A 22,515-nucleotide genomic window follows, 5' to 3' on the forward strand; every position below is an offset into this window, starting at 1 on the left:
ACTTTTATGTTCTTTTACATCTCTTTGTTGAAGTACTCACTAACTTCATCCACTCTTCCTCTAAGTTCATTAAGCAAACTTGTAACCAGTGTTGTTACTCTACGTCTGATAGATTGCTTGTCTCCATTTTATATTAGTTCTTTTTCTGGGTTAGTTGTTCGGTTCTTTCATTTGGAACATGTTTCTTTGTCTTCTCATTTTGGCAGCCTCCCAGTGTTTGTTTCTATGTATTAGGAAGAGCTGCTACATCTCCCATTCTTGTAGAGTGGCCTTATATAGTACATGTTCTGTAGGGCCCAGTGGCACAGTCTACCTGGTCACCCAAGCTGGGCACTCCAGGTGCACCCTCCTGTTGTAGTTAAGCCTTAAATGCTGTTGCCACATCAATACAAGTGCTATGCCCCTAAGCTAATCAGCTATGAGAACTGGCTGTGACCATAGCCCTGGAGCTGCTGTGCACGAGCCAACCTCACAGAGCAAGACAGAGTAGGACTCACTTCAGCAGGGCTCTAGTGCCCAACAAACTTGCCCCTTGAATGTCATTCATGGAGGTGGTTGGTTACGCTCTGGCGTGGTCTGAATCTGTTCACTGGTTGTGCTGGTTCTGGGGCCACCCAGTAAGTGCTGGTCAAGATCAGCTGCCGCCTGTGCCCAGCATGAGCTACAGAGCAATCCGCAGATGGCTGCTACTTGTGCTGGGCTTAGGGGTGCCTGTGAGAGGCCAAGCTGCGAAATGAGGCTGGCTGCTGCTAGTGCTGGGCCTGAGGCCACTGAGAAAGTGGTACAGGGCACACTGAGGCCAGATGCTGCTTGTTTGGGGTTTGTGGACTTTGGATATGTTTTAAGAAATTCTCCAGCATGAGAGAAGACAGGCAATCTGCATGAAGAAGTCACTAGGAGCAGTTTGGGTGGACCCACAAACTGGGTAGGACAGGGTCTCAAGGAATCACCAGAGCAGAGCAACCATTTTAGCCAGGTTGATGGAGATTCAATTATAGTGCTTAATCATTTCAAATTTAATCATTCAAGGAAGATAATTTTAGGTTTGTTTGAAAGAATCCAAAAGAAGCTAAAGTGTTTAATTTCTCAGTTAACGGAGCTAAAATATATTAACTTCCTATGATGACATCACAGATACAGTACTAGAGATAACCAAGTACATAAAACATCTTTTGCATTGGCTTTGGTTACAACAAATAGTACAACTATGAACACATTGGTCCATATTTACTGGTTGGTTATGAAAATGGGCATCACCCTCTTCTTCCAAACAAGGTGTCTTGGCCCTCTGTATTTCTACCAATGGAAAGATGAGGCCAAGAGGGTAAAGGCTGAGCTGCCAGGGTCACATATGTGTTAGAGTCACTAGGTCTATATTTGCCTACAGATCTGGGTTCCTCATGTACAACAGAGCCAAATTCTGGACTTCCTAGGGGAAAAACGTGTTTATGAGAGCAATAAAGATCTAAATGTGAAGTTACACAGGTGAATCCAACTCAGGAGGTACTAGGAAGCTAGTTAGCTTCCTTATCCTTCCACTCTCAATCTGCTGCAATTTGACACTGGCTGAGCTTAGCAACTGTCACTCATTCGTAGTCTGTGATATTTATCCCTTAGGGAAGAGGGAGAAAAGATAAGAGTAAAAATAGAAAATAAATTGTTGCCCATTAAAAAGGGCTTTCCTGGCTAAACCTGAGTGGGGGAAGAAAAGCTCATTTTTCCTTCCAACAATTTTCAAGAGATGAGAAGACAAAAATGCCTTACCTCCCATGAGGCTAGCTCAATAGGGTATGTCATGCCAACGGCAAACAACCAAGCTCACTATATTGGACAGAAAATTTCTTATAAATACATCTTACAATATTGAGAAGCTGGATTAAGCTATTTGCATATACTTTCTAAAACATATCTTATTTTTGATAAACCTTAAAAATCTAATTTTAAGAAAAATGTTTATTATATACTTTAAAAAAATAGATAGTATTTTTTATTGATTGATTGATTTTAGAGAAAGAAAAGAAGGAAGAGAGAGAAAGAGAAAGAAACATCAATTTGCTGTTCCACTTATTTATGCATTCATTGGTTGATTCTTATATGTACCCTGATTGGGGATCAAACCCGCAACCTTGATGTACTGGGATGATGCTCTAATCAACTGAGCTACCCGGCCAGGGCAAAGAGTATTTTTAAAGCTAAAAGAGCCCTCCTGGCATGGCTCAGTGGTTAAGCTTTGACCTATGAACCAGGAGGTAACAGTTCGATTCCTGGTCAGGACACATGCCCGGGTTGTGGGCTCAATCCCCAGTGTGGGGCATGCAGGAGGTAGCTGATTAATGATTATTTCTCATCATTGATGTTTCTATCTCTCTCTCCCTCTCCCTTCCTCTCTGAAATCAATAAAAATATATTTAAAATAAAATAAAATAGAGCTAAAAGAAAATCACCCAAATTTCCATCACTCAAAGATAAATAATCACTTAAAATTTTGGGGCCAGCCCTAGCCGGCTTGGCTCAGTGGATAGAGAGTCGGCCTGTGGACTGAAGGGTCCTGGGTTCGATTTCAGTCAAGGGTACATACCCGGGTTGTAGGCTTGATCCCCAGTATGGAGCATACAGGAGGCAGCCGATCAATGATTCTCTCTCATCATTGATGTTTCTATCTCTCTCTCCCTCTCTCTTCCACTCAGAAGTCAATAAAAATATCTTTAAAAAAAACTTTTTTCGGGGTCCACCTCATTCCTATTTATTCGTATTTAAATACAGAGAAAGATACTCAAAAAGGTACCAATAATCTCCCAAAGATTTTTTTTCCTGGAGAATACATCACATTTATTATAGTTTACATTTACTCTTGTAAACCAGAAGTTCCCAATGTTCTAAGTACATATTTTAAAGATTTTCCCAGTACCTCTTCTCCTGATCACAGAAATTAATAAACCATAAAGGAGATGAGAAAGGCTTGTGGCAGGCAAAATCGACATAGAAATATCTTAATCCAGCCATTAGCCTAACAATGCCCACCTATTCCTGCAAAAGCCTTATTCTGTTGACTCTGAGCCTGAGGGGAAATTAATTCTTCTTTCATTGCCAGGGTGTGGTAGTAAATGGAGGCTCAAAGGTAAAGGACAGGATTCAAGGGATGCTTTTAGGCCTTTGCCATCTAGTACAGAGGAGAGGAAGTGACCTGGCATTTCTTAATTTGTTTTGGGAGCTATGGCTCTACTAAAAGGCAAACTGTTGTGACCTTAAAAGTGCACCATACAGAAGGCAAGAATGAGAAAATGAGTGCCTGCTGATCTGCATCTGAGTGCAGAGGCCAGAGTCACCCCCAGTGAGAGCTGCTCAATAATAATCTGGGAAAGCAAAAGGATCTACTGTCACTCAGAACTCTCATATACATGGATGTCCTGCTTTCCCAAGCAGTCTACATGTATTCAGAACTACACATAACAAAGGAAGGATGCATATACAGGGTGGGGCAAAGGAGGTTTACCGTTGTTCATATGAAAATATAATAATTAATAAACAATATTATAAGAATAAACTGAGAGAGAGAGACATGGGTGTAAGACACATTGGTTACCTCCAGCACTTGCCCCAACCAGGGCCAAAGAACCTGCAACACAGGTACATGCCCTTGACCAGGAATTGAACCCAGAACCCTTTGGTGCACAAATTGACTCTAACTGCTGAGCTACACCAGCCAGGGCAAGATGTTTTCTTAATAAATAAAAAGAGATTAAAAAAAAAGAGATTTGTAGTTTGACTTTCACTGGGCAGCAATAATATAATGATACAAGGAGGGTTAGTACCACACAACCTGTGACAAACTGACCTTCCCGGCACTCAGCCAAAAGACAGGAAGGAACATGGGGTTGGAAATAGTTGCTTTGGATTTAGGTAACAATGAGACACTGAGTAGTTTGAGCATCCTGGAAGCAAAACACACACACATACACACACACAAAGAAACTTGAAGTCTTCAGAGAGGATATCTCTAGTGGGCAAGGAAGGTCTCAGGAGTCAGACCATAAACCATTGCAACCCAGTTACTCTGAAATGAATTTACAAGTGAAACAAAAATACTTTGAGGTAAGTAGGATTCAGGAAGAAAAGCTGGGTTAGTGATAAACTATACCGGGATTAGGGTTTAAAAGAATTGCAATAAAGGAGACATATGTAATACTTTCAAGGAGACATATGAATTAAAAAAAAAAAAAAGGAATTGGAATACAGACCAAGCCCTTAACTGAAATTGTTTCCTTATGGGTAAAGTAGGAATGACAATACCACCTTGACCATCTATCAGGGTAGTGTGAGACTCAAAGAAGATAGAATAAAAGAAGTTTAGAGCACATTATTAAGTTTATAAATATTCAGGGTACTATTTTATGATCTGGAATACAAGAGTCCAGATGACCTCTATGAACTACTGGAGTTTTAGAGTTGTAAGATTCTATATTAACTGAGTGTTATACTAAATCAAAGCCATCTTTAAAAGGGTTCCATAGTCATTATCTAGATATTGACAGTGGCCAGCAAAGAAGTGTGTGAGAAGGGCATAGTTTCTGACTTGGGTGTTTTTTGCCCCCAGAAAGTAGGAAAGGGCCAGTGGAGCTGAAGAATAAATACAATTTAATGTCAGCCCACAGAACATAAAGAATAGCTTAGCTTTCTTTTCTATGTAATTAATCAGACAAAGTACAAAAGACACTACTGTATTTTATAACCAGTCAATCACATATATTTAACTGGAAAACATAGAGAATCACTACACTCAATCACAAAAACTTAAAAGTCTGGTATGGAGACAAAAACAAAAGTGAAACAGATGTAATACAAAAATATGTAGCGCCCCCCCACACCAAAAAATATATATGTAGCACTGGCTGGTGTGTAACAGTGGTTAGTCCAATTGGTGTGGTTCAGTGCTTGAGCGTCAAGCTATGAACCAAGAGATCACGGTTCGATTCCCTGGTCAGGGCACATGCCCAGATTGTGGACCTGATCCCCAGTGTGGGGTAGGCAGGAGTCAGCCCATCACTGATTCTCTCTCATCACTGATGTTTCTATCTCTCTCTCTCTCTCCTTTCCTCTCTGAAATCAATAAAAATATATATTTTTTAAAACACACAAAAAACAAAACAGTGGTTGTTAGATTGTTGGCCCCCGCACCAGAGGCGTGGGCTCAATTCCCAGTCAAGGGCACATACCTGGGTTGCAGGTTAGATCCCCAGCCCCAATTGGGGTACATGTGGGAGGCAACCAATCAATGTGTCTCTCTCACATCCATTTCTCTCTCTCTACCCCCCCTCCCTTCCATTCTTTCTAAAAATCAATGGGAAAAATATCTTCTAGTGAGGATTAACAATAACAAAAAAGTAAAATATAATCAGTACTCCATTCTACTGTTTGGTAGGAAGTGTCAGAATTTGTTGTACATAAGTCTGAGCACGTGGTCTATGAAAATCACTTTATTTTTCCAAATTCTTGTGTTGAGATTTTTTAATCCTCAGCTGAGGATATTTTATAGAGTGGAAGGGAGGATGGAGGGAGGGGAGAGAGAGAGGAGAGAAGAAAAGAGAGAGAGAGAGAGAGAGAGAGAGAGAGAGAGAGAGAGAGAGAGAGAGGTGTGTCAGTGTGAGAGAAACACACTGATTGGTTGTTTCCCACACACACTCCGACCAGCGCCAGGTATAGAACATGCAACCGAGGTACATGTCTTTGATCAGGAATCGAACCCACTACCTTTTGGTGCACGGGCTGATGCTTTAACCACTGAGCACACCGGCCAGGGCTGTGATGAGCTTTTAATGGTATCTAGATAAATAAGGTGCTACTGTATGACCATCTAAATAGCCAAGAACTAAGAAGTATGTAAAAATAAGGCTTGTAAGCAATCCAAATAATTGTCGCTAAATTCAAGTACTAAAGAAGAGTATTCCAACCTAAACTCTATGGGGTCCCCTGGTTTCCTGACCACAGAGCAGATCAGATGCAGGAAGTTGGAAGTAGAGCAGATTACCAAAAGATGAGAACAAGTGGCCACTTCTTACCTACAGTAATGGAAAGAAAGAAAAGGTATAAAAAGCAGTACCACACAGCTCAACATTTTGGAAGTCATTATTTCATGGTACAAGAACTGCCATTCATAATCATGACTAAATCAACAAGAAAAACAACTATATATAATAATATCTATCAAAAAAACTTTTCAAATGTAATGGGCTTTATATTCTAAACTTTCAAGAGTTTAGTTTCAGTATTAGGATAATTCATCTGTGTGGAACATCTTGTTCTGGAGAACTGTGTGTATGAAAACTTTACTAAATCAATACATAGACGGGAAAATAAATACTAGCTTAGCAGTAAAGGCCTTTATCAGAAGCCATGTGCTAATTATGTATCTCTTCAGTAAAGCATAACAAAATACTCTTGGATATCTAGGCCAACTTCCAGGAAAAATTGTTACTAAATGAATATGTAAGTAAAAGTTATCTTTTTCAAAATATTCTATTAATATTCTAATAAATATTAGAGCCAGCAAGAGGTAACAGAGTGGGAATTAGGACTATAACTAGATTGAAGTGGGAGAACCCAAAAGATCAGATGAAATAGGAGAAAAAGAGAAGAAGCTTCAGAAAGAAATAGAAAAAAATGGAATGGGGGGAAAGTAAGAAGAGACCACAGTCTTTGGAGAGGCAAGTGGGCGAGTTTTGCAACCAGGAAGGCTGACAGAAGTCTTGGGAAAGAAAAAAGGTATGACATGTGCCGAACTACAGGGCTGGGCCAAATGCTTTTATTGCTCAAAAATGTTGAAAACAAGACTATACATGAAGCTTTAAAAAAAATTGTTAGGTAGAGGATATTAGAACATAATGCAGCTGTTTCCTCACTGTGTCTAATGTAGTTACACTCAATTTTGAACAACAAAAAAGGTTTTCTTGGTATTCAACGTGATTTTTACCGGTAACTAGTGAAAATCTAGGCTTTCTTCTTATCTAGCTGCAGCTGTCTGTTTATATATGATCCACCATTTCTAAAAAGGACTCTGAACAACTTAATTTAGGACTCCATTCCTCCAAACAAATGTACTTTTTTGTTTTGTTTTTAAATCCCACCTCATGAGTGAGCTGCTATTCTCTTCCTCCTAACCTCGTGATTTTTCTTCCCTGCCACTTTTGTTTGCATCCTTGGTGGTGCTTCTCCCATCTAATGCTTTCAGGGACAAGAAGTGACAGCACTACCCTGGCCGGTTTGGCTCAGTGGATAGAGCGTCGGCCTGTGGACTAAAGGGTCCCAGGTTCAATTCCAGTCAAGGGCACATGCCTGGGTTGCGGGATCGGTACCCAGTGGAGGGCATGCAGGAGGCAGCCAATCAATGATTCTCTCTCATCATTGATGTTTCTCTCTCTCTTTCTCTCCCTCTCTCTCTCTCTCTCTCTCCCTTCCTCTCTGAAATCAATAAAGGTATCTTAAAAAAAATTCTATGCAATGTTAAAAAAAAAAAAAAAAGTGGCAGTGCCAAAGTGCCACAGTACAGCATTATGGCTTACTACTGAGATGTGCTTTCCAATTTTCCAAGCTTAGTCAAATTAAACCTTACAGAAAGAGTCCTATGTGCCCCAAATTCTCACTAAGAATAATGCATCCACCAAAAATAATACATAAGTATATTCACTTTCATTAAACTTAGGTCCCCGTGCCTCCGGGCGAAGATAATATAACACCCACTATACCCTCCCTAACTGAATCTTAAACTTAATGTCCAATGCACCCACTTTTTCTGGATAAGAAACTTTCATAACTTTCAGCTAGATATCTTCTTTCTCTAAAATCAGTGCATGTCTCTCCCTATAACAAACCACTCACTAACCTCCTCAGTTGTTCTTGACCAGTTTTCTGCACTATCAAATCTGAAGGAACCAACATACTTTTTCTACCTGTATTCACTGTTCATCAACGATAATAAACAATAAGGGTTGGGAGGTGTATCTGAAAAAATTACAGAGTAACATATGATATAAGTAGGCTCCATCTGACTGGGACTTGCTTTAACAACCAAATTTCTGTAAGTAATAAGGATATAAAAGCCATAGCAGAAATGAGACAACATAGCAAATTACCTCATTATACAGTTTTTACCTACAAAAAGACATGAATATCATTATGAGAGTGAAAAGATGGCAAGAGCTGCTGTCTCAAACTTTATATTCTAAGGACCTCTCAGAAGTTCCCTATCCAACCCAAAATTGGGTAGCCATAAATAAGAGTTCACAGTATTACCACTGAGTTCTCTGGCAGTTGGCAGGACTCAAAAAAAGTTTTTTTCTCAATCTTTTTGGACAGTTTGCTGAATTGTTTAAAGTAATAAAATATTCACCCTAACTTTGAGGTGCTCAGATAGTAGTCTGGGCAAAAGAGTGATAATACATACTGAAGGTGCCTTTCAGAATGGCCATGATACTGAGACTGCTATTCCCAGTGGGGCTGGGGGAAAGGCGATTGGAGTAGAGCTGCAAGAAGCTCGTGGGCCTGGGGAACTGGGACCTGAAGGCAGCAGCAGGAGCTAAGAATCTTGTAGGGGGAAAGTTACTCAAATTGTCATTGCCCTCTGGGCAGAGTGCAACTTGCCTGTCAGCTTTTTCTCCAATAACAGCATAAGCAGATGGGTAGGATTCTAAGGTGAGGACTTTTAGATATGGTTAAGTAGCTGCAAGGAACCTTAAGCTTGAAGGTCTTTATGGACTCTGGATATACTCTAGCACAAGTTTTGTGTTTCTCTAAGCTGTGGAGGTAGCACACACTCTGCCGTCCTGACACAAGCAGCTAAAAAGTAGGAAGGGAATCCCTACAAGTAACTGCATACTTAGGACTTGAATATGAAGAATGAAATACTTCACAGAATATTTATGCTTGTACCTTAAAGAACTGCAAAGACCATAAACATGTAATAGGGTATTCTAGATATACCACAGATTCAAACTTCATAGAATATTGATAGGTGAGGGGAGGAAACCCACAACAGCTGACTTCTGAAACATGGAAAATAAAAGTAGTTGATATAGGAACAATAGGAAAAGGAAATTATTCAAGATTTTCCTGTATTGTCTATGCATTCAAAAAAATAAAATGGGCCAGCCGGTGTTGCTCAGTGGTTGAGCGTAGCCCCATGACACAGGAGCATTCCAGTCTGGGCACATGCCCGGGTTGTAGGCTATATCTCCGGAGTGGCACGCAGGAGGCAGACGATCTATGTTTCTATCTATCCCTTTCTCTCTCTAAAATCAATATATATATATATATATATATATATATATATATATATATATATTTTAAACTACAAATTGTAGCTTCAAGGTGAACACATGGAGGAGCTAGGAGGGTGGCACACTCAGAGTAGGCAGGGGTGCGTGCAAGAGGCAACCAATTGATTTGTCTCTCCCACATTGATGTTTCTCCCTCTCTTTCTCTCTCCCTCCCTCCCTCCCATCACTCTCTGAAAAGCAATGGGGAAAATATCCTCAGGTGAGAATTAACACACAAAAAAAACAAAAGCCCAGCCAGAGTGGCTCAGTGGTTGAGCATCAACCTATGAACCAGGAGATCATGGTTCGATTCCTGGTCATTGATGTTTCTATCTCTCTCTCTCCCTTCCTCTCTGAAACCAATAAAATATATATTTTTAAAAAGAAATAAAAAAAAGAAAGCTTCTTGTCTTGCGAAAGTATTTTCCACTAAAATATGGCATTCTCTACAGAAATTTCTAACACAAAAGTGGAATTAAAAGATGAGGAAAATACCACACAAAATAAAAGAGATGATGACTAACGTTGTGCCCTGTCTTCTGCGGTAGCCTGAAAACAAAAGACTGAAAAGTATCCACAAATGCCCTGCAGAGACTAGCAGTATAGAGAACATGACAATTAGAGAGTTTTCCTTACACAGTTTTCTTTCCTAAGAAGTTCTTGTAGATCTTAAGTTGGAGGTCACGGTTTAAGAAAAAGAGGCCATGCCCTGGCCGGTTTGGCTCAGTGGATAGAGTATTGGCCTGTGGACTGAAGGGCCCCGGGTTCAATTCCGGTCAAGGGCATGTATCTCGGTTGCAGTCTTGATCCCAGCCCCGGATGGGCATGTGTGGGAGGCAACCAATTGATTTGTCTCTCATATCCATGTTTCTCTCTCTCTAGTCTCTCCCCCTCCCTTCCACTCTCTCTAAAAATCAATGGAAAAAATATCCTTGGGTGAAGATTAACAAAATAAAATAAAATAAATACACATGAAATCAAATCTATAGTTTAAAAGAAAAAGAGGCCATCAGAGTCACCCTTATATACCTGTCAGTCACAGTGGCCTAGTCCCTTCACACCCACCTCATCATCACTGTCCGACGTCTCAGAGTCTGAGGAGGCTGCAGGCTGACTCACAGGTGGCTCCTTCTCCTCAGAGTCACTGCGCTTCCGCTTTGCCAGGGACAAGAGCTCCTAATAGGACAGAAGTAATCACATGAGTCTTATTCAACAGAAAAGAAATATCCAAGAATAATAAAATGCCCACCCTCCCTATACCTCTTCTACCTTTTTGTGCTTTCAATTGAAGGACATCATCATGGGAACTTTTTTTTTTTTAAATAAATCTTTATTCAGATTATTACAATTGTTTCTCCTTTTTCCCCCCATAGCTTCCCTCCACCCGGTTCCCACCCCACCTTCTGCCCTTACCTCCCCGCCACTGTCCTCATCCATAGGTGTATGATTTTTGTCCAGTCTCTTCCTGAACCCCCTCATACCCCTTTCCCCCTGAGAATTATCAGTCCACTCCCTTTCTATGCCCCTGATTCTATTATATTCACCAGATTATTCTGTTCCTCAGGTTTTTAATTCACTTGATTTTTAGGTTCACTTGTTGATGGATATGTATTTGTTGTTCATAATTTTTATCTTTACTTTTTTCTTCTTCCTCTTCTTTAAGAAAACCTTTCAGCATTTCATATAATACTGGTTTGGTGGTGATGAACTCCTTTAGCTTTTTATTATCTGTGAAGCTCTTTATCTGCCCTTCAATTCTGAATGATAGCTTTGCTGGGTAGAGTAATCTTGGTTGTAGGTTCTTGCTATTCATCACTTTGAAAATTTCTTGCCACTCCCGTCTGGCCTGCATGGTTTCTGTTGAGAAATCAGCTGACAATCGTATGGGTGCTCCCTTGTAGCTAATTAACTGTTTTTCTCTTGCTGCCTTTAAGATTCTCTCTTTGTCTTTTGCTCTTGGCATTTTAATTATGATGTGTCTTGGTGTGGTCCTCTTTGGATTCCTTTTGTTCGGGGTTCTGTGCACTTCCTGGACTTGTAAGTCTATTTCTTTCACCAGGTGGGGGAAGTTTTCAGTCATTATTTCTTCAAATAGGTTTTCAGTATCTTGTTCTCTCTCTTCTTCTGGCACCCCCATAATTCTGATGTTGGTACGCTTGAAGTTTTCCCAGAGGCTTCTTACACTATCTTCAACGTTTTGGATTTTTTTTTCTTTTTGCTTTTTCGGTTGAGTGTTTCTTGCTTCTTTGTATTTCAATTCTTTGATTTGATTCTTGTGTTCCTCTAGTCTGTTGTTGGGTCTCTGTATAATATTTTTTATTTCAGTCAGTGTATGTTTAATTTCTAGTTGGTCCTTTTTCATATCTTCGAGGGTCTCGTTATATTTATCAGCCTTTTCTAGGATATTCTTGAAAAGCCTTATAACCGTGGTTTTGAATTCTATATCCAGTCGTTTGTTTTCCTCCATTTCTTTTGTTTGTGATCTGTTTCTTTGTCGCCGCATTTTCACTGCTTCCCTGAGTTGGTAGGGTAGATTTGTGTGCTAGGTTTCCTATATGGCCCAGTGGGTCGGCCTCCCCAGTTAACCTGAGGTGGATACTCTTGGTATACCCCTTTGTGGACTGTGTGTACAGCCTTGTTGTAGTTAAGTCTTGATTGTTGTTGGTATCACTGGGAGGAATTGACCTCCAGGCCAGTTGGCTGTGAGGATCAGCTGTGTCTACGCTGGGAGAAGTTCAGTGCTGGAGACAGCCTTATAGGATTAGACTTGCCAAATTGCAAAAGCCTCTGTGCTCAGCTTGGATGGGGGTGCAGTCTCAGGGCGGAGCAGACAGTCTTGGCTTCCCGTCAGTCTTGCCCTTGCGCGCGCGCCTCCAGACCTCTGCCTTCCCGGCTCCCGAGTATCTGCCCGAGAGTCCAGATTCCCCCCGCAAGAGCGTGGGTCACCAGGGGCTTGCCTGGAACTGGGGTTCAGTGCAGTCAGGAGCTTCCGACTCCCTTCTGCTAGGGAAAGCCTGTGGCAACCTCCACAGTGGCGCGCGCACCTCCAGACCCCTGCCTGCCGGGGCTCCCCCGGGTCTCCAAGTCTCTGGGTGCCTCTCTCTCTACCTGACAGTCCAGACTCCCCCTGTATGAGCCTGAGTCCACAGGGTTTCGCCCGGAACTGGGGTTCAGTGCAGTCGGAACTGGGGTTCCGTGCAGTCGGGGGCTTCTTTCCCCCTCCCGCCAGAGAAAGTGAGCCAGGCTCTCAGCCACCCTTCCTCTCTGCGCGCACAAAGACCCTTTGCCGTACCTCCAATTCTCTGTGAACTTTTCTCTTTCCTTCTAGTTGTAGAATTTCCACTCAGCCAGCTTTCCTGTGGTTCTGGATGGTGTCCGTTCTTTTAGTTGTAGTTTTGAAATTGTTGTGCAAGGCAGCAGTTTAGGTGCTTACCTATGCCGCTATCTTGGTTTCTCCATCATGGGAACTTTTATCACATGAACACAACTGCTAGTATTCCTAAGTGCTACTAGTAAAATAAATGTTTTCAAAATGGTCTCCTACCTCTTAATGGCAAAATATATGTCTGAAATGCAAAAGTGAATATAAAACTGACCTGAAGGCTACTTCCAAATTGTCACCATTTTCTTTATAAGCTACAGAAGTACAGATTCTCAAGTATTTATATAAGAACCATGATTACAAAGGTAATTTGCTCACTGTTCTTAATGGTATAGCTAACCGATACTCTGAGCATCTTCTTACTGTAATTCATAGTAAAATTGGCATTTGTGGGTTAATTTGAATAAGCTGACAAACTACCAGTTTCTGAGGTCATTTTTAAAAATTTTGAATGCATAAGCAAAAAAAAAAAAAAGTTTTTTTCCAATGATTAATCCAGGATCTGACAACAAGCCACCAATGTGCTGGCCACTACATTAGAACTCTAATTTGATAATCCCAATATTCCTATTCATTATCTCTGCCTTCTCCTGGTGATTTAAGAGAGACTAGTGGGGGGGAGGGAAGGATGTGCCATTTAGTAAGTTGTGGCTACAACCAGGTTTTGCTCTCTCACAGGGTTCCCCTCTGCTGCTACTTCTCCCCAACTCAGCCCAGTCACTTAAAAATGCAACAAAAGGATACTTGCTCTCTGCTAATATCAATACCAGCCCACAATTACATTGTACTTACTAGATGCCTGGTACTTTTCTAACCATCTAACATTTAATCTTCACAACAACCTTAAGGTAACTCTCATTATCATTCCCATTTTTTCTTGCCAACTATTTATTTATCTATTTGTTTTTTTATATAATCATCCCCATTTAAAGATAAGACTAAAGAGCAGGAGAGGTTAAGTAATTTACCCAAGGTAGCACAGCTAGTACATGATAAAGTCAGAATTCAAACCAGGGTAGATAGAATCCTAGCTCCTAATTCAGGCATGGTTTACTAGTCTAAAACCTTTTTCTCCCTTTTGCTAAAAGGAGAAAAATGCAACTAATAAATACGAGTAGTATCATTCCTTGACGATAATGGTGCGATACAATTACAAGTCAAGTGCCAAATAATAGACTGCTACAAAGTATGTTTTCTTCTTCCAGTTTCTTTCTATTTTAGGAGTATACCCTCCTTGGCCAGAATGAGAAAATGACCTTCTCAGATTAACAGCTGACATGGTCTCTTTCAAAAGCAGTCATGAAATGTTACTCTTCTCATTTCATTAGAGGGAGCTAGCACACTAACTTCCTGAAAACGCTGAAGCTCATAAGAACACTCTACTTTTTCATACCAAAACGATTAACTCCTATTGACCAAATGCAAATCACAGCAATATTTGTGTTTATCGTATTTTTTAAAATATATTTTATTAATTTTTTACAGAGAGGAAGGGAGAAGGATAGAGAGTTAGAAACACTGATCAGCTGCCTTCTGCACACCCCCTACTGGGGACATGCCTGCAACCAAGGTACATGCCCTTGACCAGAATCGAACCTGGGACCCTTCAGTCTGCAGGCCGATGCTCTATCCACTGAGCCAAACTGGTTAGGGCTGTCTATCGTATTTTTAAAAATTGAGGTGCAACTGACTTACAGTACATTTTATCCTTTCTTAAGTACAGTTCTGAGTTTGACAAATAGTTTAAACTCCCACAATTAAAGCATATGATAGTACCATCATCATCCCAAATACTGGTATTCTTCATATACTTCCCCACAAAACTATTGTCTGTCCCTAAGTCTGCCTATCACAGAATATCATATAAATGAAATCATACAATATGTAGCCTTTGAATTGGGGTTATCAAATTAGGGTGCTGATGTAGTGGCCCGCACATTGGTGGCTCGTTGTCAGACCCTGGATTAACCATTGAAAAGAAGCCATTAGGCTTCTTAGCATAATGCATTTGAGATTCATTCATGTTGCAGCATATATCAGAAGTTTACTCCTTTTTATTGTTAAGTAGTATTCTATTAAATGGATGTAGCACACTTTGTTTATCCATTTACCAGTTGAAAAACATTTGGGTTGTTTCCATTGTAGAGCAATTATACGTTCATGTACAGGTTTTTGTGTAAACATTAAATTTTTATTTCACTTGGGTAAATACCTATGAATGGAATTGTTGACTTGTACAGTATTTTGTGTCTGGTATTTTTTTCCCATATTACCTTAATGCAAATTTATAAACTTTTACAGAGATTTCTGGTAAGTAATCTCTTTCCTGACCTTTGAGGTTCATGAATGTACCAGAATTTTTTTTTTAATATATTTTATTGATATTTTACAGAGAGGGAGAGGGACAGAGAGCTAGAAACATCGATGAGAGAGAAACATCGATCAGCTGCCTCCTGCACACCTCCCACTGGGGATGTGCCCGCAACCAAGGTACATGCCCTTTACCAGAATCGAACCCGGGACCCTTCAGTCCGCAGGCCGACGCTCTATCCACTGAGCCAAACCGGTTTCGGCTGTACCAGAATTCTTTATAATAGGTTGATACCAACTCATTATAAAAGGGATTTGGATACACTATCAATCAAATTCTTCTCTGAAACATTAACTATCACATGCAGTAGACAGCCATTAAAAGTTACTATAACTTAAAGCGTTAAGATGTTAGTGCTGTCTTTCTGTTAAAGACGTTCCACTCTATACTAAAAACCTAACAAATGGCTCTCCTTCATCAACAAACAACTGCATCTGATAGGTACAGTCCCTCCTCTTATACAACACTAAATACTATATTAACAATAATATGGAGACGGCAAAGTCCTTCTTAACAGTGTGAAAGATACCCTTTCCACAAGTTGAGAATTGTATAGAAAGCTACTGGGGGAACTCATGGCAAGGCTACTCTTTTATTTATTTATTTATTTATTTATTTATTCATTCATTCATTCATTCATTCATTCATTCATTCAGTATACTTTTATTGATTTCAGAGAGGAAGGGAGAGGGAGAGAGAGATATAAACATCAGTGATGAGAGATAATCATTGATCGGCTGCTTCCCGCACACCCGACACTGGGGATTGGGCCCGCAACCCAGGGTTGTACCCTGACCAGGAATGGAACCATGACATTTTGGTTCATAAGTCGATACTCAACCACTGAGCCACACCAGTTGGGCGAGGTTACTCTTTTTTAGATAAGTCCTTCATGTTCTACTGAAGGCTCATAGTACAGCTGAACAGACAAGTGTGCAATGGAAAGGTCTTTCCAACAATGCATACATGAAGAGACCATCAGATTTGCTATCATAGGGTTGATTTATCCAATGTCTATGCTAAAAAAAAAACCCAAACCAATGTAAAACTGATTCTTGCACAGGGGGTAGGTCCTTCTGAAGCTCTCTTGCCTGCCTGCTTCACTGTGCCACTGATTGAGACAATGTTTCTGTGTGTCCAGTGGTTCTCTCTCACCATCATCCCTGTATTACATCTCACCCAGTAAAAAGTGTCATTTATCTTGGCATTCCTAGGGGAATGGCAGTATGGAATGCCAGCATGGTATATCAAATTTAAGGTGAACTTAAAGTTCTGCTTAAAGTAATGCCAATGCTCAACATACTATGGGTATGGCTGTGTAGGATGCCATACCTGGCTTCTAGGGCAGTTTCACTGCTTAAAAGCCATATTTTACATTAAACTAGACTGCCAAAACTGAGACCCTTTAATTAAGCGAGTCTAATTGAACTAAGGCAGCCGTGGGCAAACTACGGCCCGTGGGCCGGATCTGGCCCGTTCGGCTGTTCTATCCGGCCCGCGGAGCCGAAAGAGCGGAGGGTTCTCTTGCTCTCCCCTCCGCTCCTTTACTTTGAATTTATATTAGTTCACACAAACACTCCATCCATGCTTTTGTTCCGGCCCTCCAGTCCAGTTTAAGAACCCATTGTGGCCCTCGAGTCAAAAAGTTTGCCCACCGCCCTAACTGGTTTGGCTCAGTGGATAGAGCGTCGGCCTGCGGACTGGAGGGTTCCAGGTTCGGTTCCAGTCAAGGGCATGTACCTTGGTTGTGGGCACATCCCCGGTGGGAGGTGTGCAGGAGGCAGCTGATCGATGTTTCTCTCTCATCGATGTTTCTAACTCTCTATCCCTCTCCCTTCCTCTCTGTAAAAAATCAATAAAATATATTTAAAAAAAAAAAAAAAAAAAAAAAAAAAAAAAAAAAAAAAAAAGTTTGCCCACCCCTGATTACTAAGGTAATGTTTATTAAAACAATGCTATTCTGGTTAAGATCAGAATTCTAATCCATCAATATGTGAAGATTTAAACCTTAAGATTTAATTCCCCCACCTATCATTCACAACTAGTGTGCTTTTTGTGATGTCATATCAGGATCAAACTATAATAGAGCAACTTAGCTCCCTCTTACTTAAAGAAAACTAAATCTCATCTCTTTAACTAAACCTCCCATGACCACATGTAAGTGGGACACATACAGGGGTCCTCAAACTACGGCCCGCGGCCCCCATGCGGCCCGCCGAGGACATTTATCCGGCCCGCCGGTGCCGCTGCCTGTCCTGCTTAGCAGCCGACAAGTCCTGGGCCCGCAGTGCGCATAAGAATTTGTTCATAGTTTTTTTTTTAAACTATAGTCCGGCCCTCCAACGGTCTGAGGGACAGTGAACTGGCCCCCTGTTTAAAAAGTTTGAGGACCCCTGCTAGAAATTCATACGGACAAAGCTGAAGTTTTCATAGCCAATTAACATACGAGCTCTTTTTTTACTTATTCATTCTACAAGTATAACTAATGTAAGTAATTACTACCAGCTAGAGTGACCAAACATCCTTGTGTGCACAGAACTGTCCTGGTTTTAACACTAAAAGTCGTGCATTCTGGGAAAATCCTCAGTTCTAGGCAAACCAGTAACTACCAGTACCTACTATCTACCAAGCACAGGAGAGACAGTCATGAAGAAAAGATACAAAGGCCCGAACAGAGTGGCTCAGTGATTGAGCGTCGACCTATGAATCAGGAGGTCCCGGTTTGATTCCCAGTCAGGACACATGCCTGGGTTATGGGCTCGATCCTCTGGGGGGTGGGGAGTGCAGAAGCCAGCCAATCAATGATTCTCTCCATCATTGATGTTTCTTCTTCTCCTTTATCTCATGGAATTTAAAGTAGTGGGGACACACAATAAACAAGTATAGAAACAATTAATTATATCTAGTGATAGTATTAAGAAGGAAGTGAATTGAGTGAATGGGAAATATATCTGTGATAGGATGATTGGGGAGGTTTCTCTGAGACAATGGCATTTAGGCTGAGACTTTGGGAGAGGAAGAAGGGATGCAGTGTTTTGGACAGAAGTCTCCAAATGGAATAGCTAAGGCCCTGAAGCTGATAACAGCTTGGTTTAGTCAAATACCTGGAAGAGAACCAATGTGAATGGAGCTTAGCAGGCAAGGAGAAGGAATGAGGTAGGTTAGAGGTAAGAAGAAACCAGATCATTCTGCAGTTTATAAAACAGGACCAGGAGCCCTAATTGGTTTGGCTCTGTGGATAGAGCGTCGGCCTGCGGACTCAAGGGTCCCAGGTTCAATTCCGGTCAAGGGCATGTACCTTGGTTGCGGGCACATCCCCAGTGGGAGGTGTGCAGGAGGCGGCTGATTGATGTTTCTCTCTCATCGATGTTTCTGGCTCTCTCTCCCTCTCCCTTCCTCTCTGTAAAAAATCAATAAAATATATTTAAAAAAAAAAAAAACAACAACAAAAAAAGAGGACCAGGAACCTGGCTATTATTTGAAGGCAATGGGAGCCATCAAATAGATTTAAGCAGGGGAGTAACTATAGAAAATAGGTCTCTGTTATCCATCTCCAACATAGCCAACTTTTAATGGAAATAGTTATTGAATTTCCCCAGGGCAAACAGAATGTAGGGCAGAGAGAAGCTCACTGGTGGGGCTACGAGCTGAGTGCACCTTGTCACTCTACCCCATGTCCCCTGGGAAGGTCTGAGACTAGGGCCAAGAGTGTCCCTAACAGGGCCCTCGCTGAGCTGCAGGGAGGTGACTAGGAGAGGTGGAGGCAACTAAAAAAGTCCTCAGCCCAGTTTTTTTTAAATGGCCCAATGGCAGACAATAAGACCTAGGTGACGTATGAGGAAACAGGTGACCCCATAGTACTCAGCCAATGAGGAACCAGAGGAGGGACTGGATAAATAGGCTGTGTTAGCTACATCAGAAGTGCCTATACAACCAGAAGGACACCTGCTCTCGAGAACGCATTAAAAGTCTTGTTTTCGCCATACTTCTGTTTCTGAGTCTGTTATCTGAATTCAGACAGATGAGCATTTCTCACTTAACCATCCCCGGAAGGTTTTTAAAAGAGCAGTCTGACTGACAGAGGTTCAGACTAGAGGGGCCAAGGTGCAAATGCAGAGGAGTCAGAAAGAATCCACAGCAGTATCATCAGAGTGGACGGTGACCTGGCAAAGGTAAGTAACCACAGGAACAGAGAGAAGTGGGAAGACTTAGAGATACTGAGGAAAGAGTAGTAATTCACAGAGGTTTAAATTTGAGATTTAATACCTATTCTTTCATATCACAATTATTGAGCCTTAGCCCATTTTTCCCAGTGGTTAGAGTATCAATTCTCGGACTGAAAGGCCACAGGGTTTGATTCCAGTCAAGGGCAGGTACCTCAGCTGCAGGCTCCAGTCAGGGTGGGAGTCAACCAATCGATGTGTCTCTTTCACATCGATATTTTTCTGTCTGTCTCTCCCTCTCCCTTCCACTCTCTTTAAAAATCAATAGGAAAAATATCTTCAGGTGAGGATTAACAAAAATAAAATTTAAAAATTTTTGGTAGAGGAACATGCTTCCAACATAGGAAGACACTGGTTACTTTTCAGGAGTAAGGAATGGAACCATTCTATAAATATGTTTTTGGGACATAGGGGTTTCTGTTTTGTTGGAACTTTTTCCACAAGAACGTACTATTTTTATAATAAAAAAATTAAAACAATGAATATGTAATTAAAAAACCCCTTCTAAAGTAATTATTCCAAAGTGGCAATATAATAATCCTTTATATTTCACACGATTGGCACTAAAAGTGGGAACTTGCCCTTCAAATTTCCAGCAAATTATTTATAATTGTAAATAAAATACTGAGTTATATATTTATATAATACGGAATTGCCTGGCCACCATGGCTCAGTGGTTGAGCATTGACCTATGATCCAGGAAGTCACAGTTCAATTCCCCGTCAGGGCATATGCCCCAGTTGCGAGCTCGATCAATGATTCCCTCTCATCACTGATATTTCTCTCTCTCTCTCTCCCTTCCTCTCTAAAACCATTAAAAAAATATTTTTAAAAAATAAAAATGTACAGAATTGATAAAATAAAATCAATTTTCAACCCATTCAAAATAAAAGGTATATAAAAGTTTTTAAAATTCTACTACTGTTACTGGTTTTTGTTTAGCTCCCTCTTCTAGTACACTTTCTAACTAATACACATTTTTACTCCTTAAAGAAGGGATTTTATTACAGCAGAGGAGCTAGAGCAAGAACCCCCAAATTGACAATATCCCTTATCTCTTTAAGTGATCCTGTTGTAACCAGGTTAGAAAACTTGGTAAGTAGCAAAGATTTATTATGTACCTACTTTGTGCCAGGCAGGCATTATGGACATCTCACAGACAACTTTAAACTCTACAAAAGTAAGAGTGAAGTCATGATCTTCACCTTTAATCTTTTTATTTAATCCTCACCTAAAGATATTTTTTTCCATTGCTTTATCGAGAGTGAAAGGAAGGAAGGGAAGGGGAGAGAGAGAGAGAGAGAGAAACATCGATGTGAGAGAGACATGTCGACTGGTTGCCTCTCCCACACACCCCAACCGGGGATGGGGAGCAAACCCACAACCCAGGTACCACAACCCTTGACCAGGAATCGAACCCATTACCCTTTGGTGTGTGGATCGACCCTCTAATCACTGAACCACCCTGGTCAGGGCATGATACTCACCTTTATTTTTATTTATTTATTTTTCTTCACATTAAACTTGATCTTCCTCCAGGATTCCCTATTTCATATCAGAGCCTCCTCGTTCTCACCCCAACATCCATCCAATCAGTCAAGTCCTCTCAGTTTTATAACCTGAATATTATGTCCAATCAAATCTATTTTTCTGTTGTCTCTATAACTACCATATCAATCCAAATCAGGCATTCACTCAACAAATATTGACAGGTTGTCTGCTTCATGCCAGACATTGTTCTAAGTACAGGGATACTACAATGAACAAATAGTTGCCCTGGCCGGGTAACTCAGTTGGTTAGAGCCTTGTTCCCATCCACCAAGGTTACAGGTTTCATCCCTGTTTAGGGCATATACAAGAATCAACCAATGACTGCATAAATAAGTAGTACAACAAATGGATGTGGGTTTTTTTCTCTCTCTGCCTTCCTCTCTAAAATTAATTAATAAAATTTTTTCAAAACACACACACACACACACACACACACACACACACACACACACACACACACACAAATAAATAGTCTTGCCCTCCTGAAGCTTCCATTCTAGTCAAGCTTCTCTCACCTGGACTCTTCTATCTGCCACCTAACTGGTGCCCCCTCTCCAGGTTATTATCTGCATAACAGCCTGGGCAAACTTCATAAAAAGCAAATCTTAACACCCCTTCCACCTTAAAATCTTTCAATGGTTTCTCATTACCCTCAGAATAAAGTCCAAAGTCCTCAACATTGCCTACACTGCCAGAAGCTTTAAACATTTTTTATTTTGCTTTTTTCCCCCTTTAAACTTTTTAACCCCAGCACACTGTACATAAATTATACCTCATTATCCAGTATACACGTACATGCATATAAATGAAACATGTTTCACAAAACAATACTTATTACTACTAGGTCTGACACACTTGATGTTTTCTATTAGATTCAACTTCATTTCTATTTTTTTAAATATATAAATATTTTATTGATTTTACAGAGAGGGAGAGGGGTAAAGAGTTAGAAACATGGATGAAAGAGAAACATTGATCAGCTGCCTCCTACATGCCCCCTACTAGGGACCAAACGTGCAACCAAGATACATGCCATTGACCAGAATCGAACTCGGGACCCTTCAGTCCCCAGGCCAAGGCTTTACCCACTGAGCAAACCTGGTTAAGGACTTCATTTCTATTTTTAATGCTGGCTGTGATCCACTAAACTGGGTTTTCCATCCTCAGAGAGCCATACAGCAAACTACTTCTACAGCTTCATTTGTACCACTCTCTCTACAATTTCAGTAACTGTGCTTTCAGTTTCATGAGGGTGCTAGGTCCTTCCTGCCTCAATGCTTTTGTGCATGTTGGTCCCTCAACCATGAACCCTCAACACTTCCTTATACTTGTCAGTCTCCTAATCTCCTTTTCCCTACCATATATTCCAGGTCTCAGTTTAAATGTCACTCCCACCAGGCTAGTATAGGATCCCTGGTCATACTCTCACAGTATCCTTGCTCTTCCTTCATACATAGTCTATAGTGAAATGACTCTGAGCAATGCTTGCCCCTGCCCCTCCCTCCCACTCTCTCTCACTCCCCTCCTTTTAACTTTCTGTCTAAGCTCCTTAAAGACAGAAACTTCTATTTTGTTCACGCAGTAATCCTAGTGCCTTGCACTGTCCAACACATTTGTTGAAAAATAATCTCGCCCAGCCACTGTGGCTCAGTGGCTGAACATCAACCTATGAACCAGGAG

General features: G+C 40.9%; 1 protein-coding gene across 2 annotated transcripts in view; it reads right to left on the reverse strand.

Annotated features, from left to right (window-relative positions):
• RTF1 (RTF1 homolog, Paf1/RNA polymerase II complex component) overlaps nt 1–22,515 on the reverse strand; it is a 68,687-nt gene that overhangs the window by 38,657 nt on the left and 7,515 nt on the right. Inside the window, exons 2-3 of one of the 2 annotated variants that reach the window (XM_080687824.1) lie at nt 10,374–10,484; nt 5,949–6,056 (exon numbers count right to left, since the gene is read on the reverse strand). Coding sequence is in view for 1 of the 2 variants with exons in the window: in XM_080687823.1 (XP_080543949.1) it covers nt 10,374–10,484 (111 nt within the window). In the remaining variant the exon portion in view is untranslated. The remainder of the gene's footprint in view (nt 1–5,948; nt 6,057–10,373; nt 10,485–22,515) is intronic. The other variant, XM_080687823.1, reaches the window with a different exon arrangement.

This window comes from Plecotus auritus, assembly GCF_963455305.1.
Source record: "Plecotus auritus genome assembly, chromosome: 1".
In the NCBI taxonomy this organism is placed as follows: domain Eukaryota; kingdom Metazoa; phylum Chordata; class Mammalia; order Chiroptera; family Vespertilionidae; genus Plecotus; species Plecotus auritus.